The following is a 10,177-nucleotide window of genomic DNA, read 5'->3' on the forward strand; positions in this document are numbered from 1 at the left end:
ACTTATAAACATATAAACAGTTGTCATCTGCCAAATCATAACCATCATCACGACTCATACTTTAACAGACTACTATGAAATTGCTGAGACTTCATGTTACTATTCACAGGACACTTTTCATATCTTGCATATTGGGCTACTACAACATCACCAACTAGTCATTTACAATGAATTACACTATTATCAACTACTGTATAATGCTTAAAATGATTTTCAATTGTTGTACTGTCAATAATATTCTAAAAAGATGATAATTTCAAATATCTTTTCAGAACATCCCGTTTTTGGATTCATATTCTTCTACAGTGCACAGAAATAAATTTTTGACCTACCCACTGACAATTCACACCCACCCAAAGTCTGTTCCGACTCATGGTGATCCTATAGGACAGAGCAGAACTGCTTCATAGGGTTTCCAAGGCTGTAAATCTTTACAGAAGCAGACCGCCACATCTTTCTCCAACGGAGTAGCTAGTGGGTTTTAACTGTCAACATTTTGGTTAGCAGCCAAGTACTTTTAACCACTGTGACACCAAGGTTCCTCTTTTAACCTAAGGGGTTTATTTAATTGATCTCCTAATTTGGTTATACCTATAGCAATTTTTTTATAGCAATTATTATTATAGCAATTCACAACTTAACATTTATTAAATCTATAAAAAGAGAAAAAGAGCAGATCATTAAAATATAATGATATAAGATGCTAAAAATTAGTGATTCAAAGTTACCTGCTCATTTTGCTTTTTTCCATATGCAACTTTCCAAGGACTAGGTGTTATTTGAGGAGTGAACTTCTGTTTTGGAATATGACTGTTAGAAGGCAATTCTGATGAAAAAGGTGGTAGAGAGAATCTGCAGTTTTCTATTCTGTTGAACTGAGGTTGGGACATACTATATGAATCCATGACTTGTGATGACTATATGAAAAAAGATATGATCATTTAAAATACATAAACCAGGCAAAAAGAAAGTCAAAACTGAAATTAAAATAAGTATAAAGGTAAGGGGTTGCAATAGAAAAATTCTTAAGGGGAAGGCAAGTCATCAATAATTGACAGGATTTATTGAAATGAGAGAGGTTATCAACTAAGATTATATTTAAGAACTCCTTTTCTATCTGCCTTCTTCCACCTCTGCTTCCTTCCACCCTCCAACTCTACTCCTTCGTATTATAGCCATCTCCTAGTGACAAGAAACCTGAATTTCATTAATCCACAATTCAGGGGAAAGGATTCCTAAGAGATTTTAATTTTAGTATTATTGCCTTTATCTTTCTGATCTAGTTTTACTCTAGCAATTCAGAGAAAAGGGAGGATAGTTAATAATATGGCATTAGACCTTAAACAAAATTTCAAGCTTTTATTTACAGTTTATGCATTTTCTAATCAACTAAAATTTAATTTGTCTTTTGAAGGAAAAAATAATCTGGAGATTAATGTGAGGACCGAACACAATTTGATATAGAATAAAATAATCTAGTCCTATCTGTGAAGAGGTGAATTGCTCAATAATCATGTGACCTCAAATAAAGAATCCCGAAGTAAGTGGCCTTCATCAGATACCAGCAGAATCAAATGTTATGCATATATAGGCCTGGTTTACATTACCCGTACTCCAAAATGTTTCTCATAAACAACCTATTAAGATGTTCTGAAGGCATAGTCTCCTTACCTTGAAAAGCTTTTTAAAAAATTGTTTTAAAGACTGTAAGAATTATATAAAAGAGAATTACTAATTTTTCCCAATATTAAAAAAATTAGATCACTGTGGCACTTCCTAATTGTTAAAATAATGGCCCCAAATAATATTACAGTTTTTAAAAATAATCTCACCTGAACTGAGCCAAGTTCTTCCTTGCTGCCTAGTCTTTGATACTGTATACTAATGTGAAGAAAAAAATTAAGGTTAAAAAGATGTGCAGTCACAATACTGCTAAGTTTCAGAAAAATTACATTAATACTGGACACAGAAATGTTTACAATATGGAAAGTCAAACTGTGTGTAAAACGGTATCAATACTAGGTCATTTGATAAAGGTCTTAAATTTATAATACTGTTAAAAGCCAAACAAAAACTGGAGCTAGAAGGTCAGCTCCTTGTATATTTTCCAGCAAACAAAACAGTGTTGATAATGATCAGTTTAAATACTTAATAATATAAAACTTAACTAAAACTTACTTTTCTCTGTCATCAAGGCAGAGTTTAGAAGGGACACAGTTAGGTGACATTGAAAGTTCTAAATCATGCTTTCTCAGGGGCATTTTTATGTCCCTATTCATGTTCACATGGATCGGTTTTCTCACAATTTCTATAATGAAAAAATTTATAATTACACTTAAGAATAATAAGATCTTTTAAAAGCATTGTTTGGTATATCGTGTTCATTAAATAAATGTGCATCTTAGAACTTTTACTAAAAACCTATATTCTATTTATACTAGAAGAAGGCATTGAAGTACCAATTATCACAGATAATTCAAAAATCTTTTTCTTCATATTCTTTCATTCTCCTCATAAAAGGGGTCCTACTAATTCAATTCTACTTTTTTCTTCCTTCCTCCAAGACTTCCCTAACTCTCAGACAATAGCAGATGCTATGTTATACATTCCAATTACACTAGGTTTTTTCTCTGTTATAGCACTTAATACATTTGATTATACTTGATTAATTCACTCTTTTTTGTGTTCAATACTTTTTCCCAATTTTCTTTTCTGGAAAATGTTTTTTATACCCATTGTAATTGTATAATTCAAGTGGGTACTTTCTTTTTTATAAAACCTTGTCTCTCTGGACAAAACAACTGGTTTAGGGGTAGCCATCTGACCCAAGAGGAACCAATAATAGTAGCCCATACCTCTGGTTATAAGTAATTGTTCCACTGCTGGCACCTGGCATTAGTAGGTCAAATCAACATCCTTTCAATGGACTTTTAAAATTTGGAACCAGAGAAACAACTCTCGGTCTTTCCTTGGTGGCAAAGCTGGCAGAGATGAGCAATGGAAGTTTTTTTTTTTTATTGTGCTTTAAGTGGAAGTTTATAAATCAAATCAATCTCTCATACTAAATTTACATACACCTTGCTATGTACTTGTAGTTGCTCCCCCCCTAATGAGACTGAACACTCCTTCTCTCTACCCTGTATTCCCCATGTCTATTCAGCCAGCTCCTGTCCCCGTCTGCCTGCTCATCTTGCCTCCAAATAGAAGCTGCCCATATAGTCTCATGTGTCTATCTAAGCCAAGAAACTCCTCACCAGTATCATTTTCTGTCTTATAGTCCAGTGCAATGCCTGTCTGAAGAGTTGGCTTTGGGAAGGGTTTCAGTCTTGGGCTAACAGAAGGTCCGGGGACCATGATGTCTGGTGTCCCTCCAGTCTTAGTCAGACCATTAAATCTGGTCTTTTCACGAGAATGTGAGGTCTGCATCCCACAGTTCTTCTGCTCCCTCAGGGATTCTCTGTTGTGTTCCCTGTCAGGGCAGTCATCGGCGGTAGCCGGGCACCATATAAGTTCTTCAGGTCTCAGGCTGATATAGTCTCTGGTTTATGCGGCCCTTTCTGTCTCTTGAGCCCATAATTACCTTGTCTCTTTGGTGTTCCTCATTCTCCTTCGCTCCAGGTAGGTTAAGACTAATTGATGCATCTTAGATGGCTGCTTGCTAGCTTTTAAGACCCCAGACGCCACGTACCAAAGTGGGATGCAGAACGTTTCCTTAATACACTGTTAAACCAATTGACCTAGATGTCCCCTGAAACCTTGGTATGCAGACGCCCGTCCCTGCTACTCTGGCCTTTGAAGTATTCCGTTGTATTCAGGAAACTTCTTTGCTTTTGGTTTAGTCCAGTTGTGCTGACCTCTCCTGTATTGTGCGTTCTTTCCCTTCACCTAAAATTGTTTTTGTCTACTATCTACTTTTTTTTTCTTTTTGGCTTTGGGTACTATCTACTTAGTGAATACGGCTCTCCCTCCTCCCCACTCTTGTAACCATCAAAGAATACTTTCTTCGCTGTTTGAACTATTTCTCGGGTTCTTATAATAGTGGTTTCATATATTTGTCCTTTTGCAACTGACTGATTTCACTGAGCATAATGCCTTCTAGATTCCTCCATGTTATGAAATGTTTCACAGATTCATCGTTGTTCTCTATCATTGCATTGTAGTCCACTGTGTGAATATACCATAATTTATTTATCCATTCATCTGTTAATGGGCACCTTGATAAACAGTCCCGCAATGAACATGGGTGTGCATGTATCTGTTCGTGTAAAGGCTCTTATTTCCCTAGGATATATTCTGAGAAGTGGGATTGCTGGATTGTATGGTAGTTCTATTTCTAGCTTTTTAAGGAAGTGCCAAATCGATTTCCAAAGTGGTTGTAACATTTTACATTCCCACCAGCAGTGTATAAGTGTTCCAGTCTCTCCACAACTTCTCCAACATTTATTAATTTGTGTTTTTTGGATTAATGTCACCTTGTTGGACTGAGATGGGATCTCATTGTAGTTTTGATTTGCATTTCTCTAATAGCTAACGATCGAGAGCATTTCCTCATATATCTGTTAGCTGCCTGGAAGTCTTCTTTGGTGAAGTTCCTGTTCATATCCTTTGCCCATTTTTTAATTGGGTTGTCTTTTTGTTGTTGAGGTTTTGCAGTATCATGTAGCTGTTAAAGATTAGACACTGATTGGAATTGTCGTAGCTAAAAATTTTTTCCCAGTCTGTGGGTAATCTTTTTTACTCTTTTGGTGAAGTCTTTGGATGAGCAGAAGTGTTTGATTTTCAGAAGCTCCCAGTTATCTAGTTTCTCTTCTGGTGTTTGTGCATTGTTAGTAATGTTTTGTATACCGTTTATGCCATGTATTAGGGCTCCAAGCATTGTCTCTATCTTTTCTTCCATGATCTTTACCATTATAGATTTTATATTTAGGTCTTTGATCCATTTTGACTTAGTTTTTGTGCATGGTGTGAGGTATGGGTCTTGTTTCATTTTTTGCAGATGGATATCCAGTTATGCCAGCACCATTTGTTAAAGACTGTCTTTCCCCCCATTTAATAGCCTTTGGGCTTTTGTCAAATATCAGCTGCTCGTATGTGGATGGATTTATGCCTGGATTCTCAATTCTGTTCCATTGTTCTATTTATCTGTTGTACCAATACCAGGCTGTTTTGACTACTGTGGCGGTATAATATGTTCTAAAATCAGCTAGTGTGAGGTCTCCCACTTTGTTCTCCTTTTTCAGTAATGCTGTACTTATCTGGAGACTCCTTCCCTGCAATGGAAGTTTCTTGAGGTCACATTTTGAGTCCCATTGATGAAGACAGTCTGAGAGAATAAAACTAATATCTGAGGTGAGAGAGAATCCTGGCAGTATTCAAGTTCCTAATTCAAGTTGCCTCTGAGGCCCAACTGCACTATTGCCTTTCCTATTAGTTAAGTGAGCAATGTATTCCTTTTTTTTAATTTCTGTCGTGCATAACCATGAGTCCTGACTAATAAATCTTGCTTTCTATTATGTTTCCAGCACCTAATACAATACTTACGGAAGGTACTCAATAAGCGTATGTTGAATGAATGGGTAAAAAAAAAGAAAGTGAGGGAGTAAGGGGATATATAAAGGTAAATACACCTAATATATTTACAGCAAAAAGTTTTATTTTGAAAGTCTACAAAAAATATTTACTCTAGTGTATAGCTAAATTTTCTGCAAAAATTTTCATCTATGGAGAGAAAGACAAAAATGGCAGTGAAAGGAAAAGAGGAGATGTTAAAAATACTATGATCAATTTCTACCCCTCTTGATGAACTGTCTTATTAATGTCTCATTTTAGGATTTGTTTTAAAAATTAAATATCAAACACAAGTTCCTTTGAGGTAGAAAAGATAAATACTCTGATTAAACATTTTATTTACTTGAAGAATTAAAGTATAGGCCAAAATGGACTTTATTATGAAGTATTAGACTACTATAGTTGATATCCCAGTAATGTCTAAGAAATAATTCCAGTTGTGAGATAGGAAGCTAATCACTGAGACAAAAATTCTTCCAGCTTCTCTTTTAGAACACGTTCTCTAAATAGTGTAAGATAGTAAAGATGTTTATTCCTTGATCTTTAGCTAGGCTTTGGTGACATCTGCCTACATGGAATAATGTAATAACTTGAAACAACTGCCCTCTAATAAGCTTAACAATATCTTGTAAAATTAATTTTATATAGTAACACATACACATACCTAAAAATAAAAATAAATCCATTAAGCAACATAAGGTTTTAAACAAAAATTAGCTAAGCTTCTAACTTACAGGGGCGACCAAATTTTAAAATTATTTTATTTTCTGTATCCTTTAAATTCTAAGATTATAAACTTATTAGAAAGTTAAAAGTTATTATGACTGCATTAGTGTCAAAATAATATGCTATAGGAAAGACTTACCAGACATTTCTTTCTTGCAAGATATCTGATTTACTATATATAGATTAAGAAGGTCTAAACTGGCAGTAGAATTTTTGGCAGGAGATAAAACTCCCAGTAACTTCATTTTTGATTTTAACCTTTTCTTTTCAAAGTATTCCTAAAATAATTTAAAAATTAAAAAAATTATTGCAGCAACCAAACAGTTCCAGGCAGAATTAGAAATAATAAAAAATCAAAGCTATTAAATCATTTACTTGATATTTTTATATTTTGTGGTATCACCTTTATATGTCTACATGTATAAATTATAATCAATCAAAATAACATGTATTTTCCCTAAAGACTCTAAATTTTACAGCCTTTTACAATCTTTCTTTAGTTAACATATCTCTAAGCAGAACTTTAAAAATATTCCTAGGTCCCAAAAGATTAGAAATTATGTTTGTAGAAAGTTAAAAAAAAAAAATCTGATAACACTTCTTAGTTCAATGAAGTATATGAGGCCAAATGGGCAACATCTGTCCAAAAGCAAAGATAAGAAGGCAGGAAGGGACAGGAAAACTGGATGAAGGGACACTGGGAACCCAGGGTGTAAAGAGAAAGGGGGAGAATGCTGACACACTGCAAGGATTGTAACCAAACTCACAAAAAAATTTATGCATAAATTTTCAAATGAGAAACTAATTTGCACTGTAAACTTTCACCTAAAGCACAATTAAAAAAAAAAAAATTACACACTGAACCAGGGTACAGATGGGTTTCAGCCAAGAAGGGAGAGGACTCAAACTATCAAGGGTGCAGCTAGCACAGCCAGCAAGAGATCTTGCTGTGCTTTGAGGAATTTCAGATGCAAATAACTTCCAGAATGATGTCATTCCAGGCAATCTGCTACTGTCATGCTTAGAAGGGGTCACTCCGTGGTCTCTGAGATATAACCTCAGGAAAGGGGGAAGAATAAACACATAAATTAACAAGAAAATAGCAGATTATGAAAAGAGCTATAAATTTAAAACAAGAGGGGCAGGGTGGGATAGAGGCTAACTGGACGGTAGGAAGCTATTTAGAAGCAGTGATCAGAGAAAGCCAATCTGAGGAGAAAATAGATAAACTGAGACCCATATGTTGACAAGTCAGTCATGCAGATATCTTGAGGGAGGATATTCTAGACAAAGGGAACAAGAGCAGCAGAAAGAAGGTCAGTGTGGCTGAAATACAATGGATGGTGTCAAGTAGTAAGAGATAAAGTCAGAGAAGCAAGCAGGGCGCAGATTCTTCAGGTCCTCATAGGCTATGGTTACACTGGATTTTATTCTAAAAGCAATGGAAAGCAATGGAAGCTTTTAAGCAGGGAGATGATAAAGAATTTTCAGGACACGATATAAAAAGATAAACAACCAACTGAAAAATGGGCAAAACACTTGGAAAAGGATGTTACAAAAGATGAAACCTGAATAAACCTCATTAGCAATTAAGGAAACAGGAACTAAAACTATAATAAGGCATCATTTCACTGAATGCCTTTCATAGTAATTACCCCTTGTCTTTATATTTTCACTACCTTTGAACATTATCCTTAATTGATACACTGTTTTTTCTATTTTGGACCTTTTTTATAAGTTGAACCTTACGACTTGTGTTCTGTCAGTCGCTTCTTTTACTCAACATTATATTCCCGAGATTCATCAACATTGATTACATGTAGTTAGTACACTTTCACTGTTGTACTATTACTTGAATATGCTACAATTAGTTTAACCATTTTACAGCTAATGGACATTTGAGTTGTTCCTTTGTTTCCCTTTCTTCCTTTCTCTTCCCTTTCCTTCTTTCTCTATTTTTTTTCTTCTTTTTTTTTTTTTTTTTGCTGTTCAACAATGATGATTCAAACAATCTTGATTATCTCAAAGTACACATATGCAAGAATTTCTCTCAGATATACACTGTTCATTTGTAAGGTATGCATATGCTCAACTTTACTATTTAATGCAATAAAAGTAATTAAAAACTATAAAAAATGGAAATAGGAGATAGGTTATGAGGTCATTACAGAACTCTGAGCAATAAATGATAATGATCTGAATTAAGCTTTTAACAGTACAGGCAGTGAGAAGTGATTAGATTTGGGATGTATTTTGAAAGTAAAAAGATGGCAGGAATCCACAATGACTACATCTGCCTGAACAAAATGGTCAGCCAATCAAGCTTTTCACAAAGATGGAGAAGACTAAAGGAAGATGGCCTTTCAGCATCATATAAGTGAATTACTACTCTTGGAAACATACTTCAGTAGATGACTGTTCTCATAAGGTTAACACACATAAAAACATTTTTCCTTACCTTTTGCTTTCTCCTTTCCTGCTTGATTAAAACCCTCGTCCTGAAAAGAAGAGCAAGGTAAAAAATATAATGAGTAAAGAAGTGGTCTCTAAAACAACTGCCACATTAGCTGAATCTAAGACTTGGAATTAAAATCTAAAAGTATGGTGATATTTTCTGAAAAGACCTTTGGAAATGTTCTTACAGTATACGATGCTGTTGCTGTTAGGTGCCGTTGAGTCGGTTCTGACTCACAACAACCCTATGTACAACAGAATGAAACACTGCCTAGTCCTGCTCCATCCTCACAATCATTACTATGCTTGAACCCATTGTTGCAGCCACTGTGTCAATCCATCTCGCTGAGGGTCCTCCTCTCTTTTGCTCACCCTCTACTTTACCCAGCATGATGTCCTTCTCCAAGGACTGGTCCCTCCTGATAACATGTCCAAAGTACATAGGATGAACTCTTGCCATCCTCCCTTCTAAGGAGCATTCTGGCTATACTTCCTCCAAGAAAGATTTGTCTGTTCTTGTGACAATTCATGGTATATTCAATATTCTTTGCCAGCACCATAATTCAAAGGTCACTTCTTCTTCGGTCTTCCTTATTCATTGCCCAGCTTTCCCATGCATATGAGGCGACTAAAAATACCATGGCTTGGGTCAAAAGCACCTTAGTCCTCAAAGTGACATCTTTGGTACATGATGTTGCACAAAATTTTCTTAGGAAATTCAAGATCTAGTAAAAAATACTGTATACTATGTAAAATAGTTAAACACAAAATAAATTTAAGTTTTAAAGTAATGAGACTAATACATTTGAAAAAATATGTATTGCTGAAACATTCTCATATGATAGCAGTATTATTCTTGGTCAATACTTCTATTTTCTTTGCCTTTCTTTGTATTCCAAAATTCCACCGGACTCAATAGTGAATAGGGAGAAGAAGGTGGAAATCTATTTAGGATTTCAGAAAATGTTAAGTTTATTATTAGAACAACTTCAGTTACATTAATATATCAGCTGTATGTACTTGGAATCTCATACCTTTTTTTAAAAAACAACCTAGTCATGGATGTACATCATAACTATGATCCTTGTACCAAATACAGCACTAAATCTCAATGATGGTGCAGTATTTAATAGTTACAAAATAGTTGCTCTATTAATACTAGTAGAATGCTATTAAAAATTCATGAAAACATAAGCAGATTTGTACAAAATACCTTTTAGATATACATGAAACTATTCTTTCAAATTCAAAATTTGTACAAGAATTATAAGTAAAACTGACAAAATACGTCTTAGCTATATGAGATTACACAAAAATATAAAAAATAAATTGCCTATAATAAGAACTATGTACCTTGTACCCATTCTAAATACTTTAGATACTTTACATGTATAAATCCATTTAAGCTCCAAAGCAACTCTGTAAGGTA

The 10,177-nt window shown here is 34.6% G+C and overlaps 1 protein-coding gene across 1 annotated transcript in view; it reads right to left on the bottom strand.

The window, feature by feature from the left end:
• The window catches only part of REDIC1 (regulator of DNA class I crossover intermediates 1), a 48,410-nt gene extending 41,838 nt beyond the window's left edge, over positions 1 to 6,572 (bottom strand). Inside the window, exons 1-4 of the mRNA XM_003405380.3 lie at positions 6,434 to 6,572; positions 2,179 to 2,308; positions 1,833 to 1,881; positions 729 to 917 (exon numbers count right to left, since the gene is read on the bottom strand). Coding sequence (XP_003405428.2) covers positions 729 to 917; positions 1,833 to 1,881; positions 2,179 to 2,308; positions 6,434 to 6,539 — 474 coding nt within the window. The 5' untranslated portion in view covers positions 6,540 to 6,572. The remainder of the gene's footprint in view (positions 1 to 728; positions 918 to 1,832; positions 1,882 to 2,178; positions 2,309 to 6,433) is intronic.
• Positions 6,573 to 10,177: the final 3,605 nt, after the last annotated feature.

Source organism: Loxodonta africana, chromosome 4 (genome assembly GCF_030014295.1).
Source record: "Loxodonta africana isolate mLoxAfr1 chromosome 4, mLoxAfr1.hap2, whole genome shotgun sequence".
NCBI classification, from domain to species: domain Eukaryota; kingdom Metazoa; phylum Chordata; class Mammalia; order Proboscidea; family Elephantidae; genus Loxodonta; species Loxodonta africana.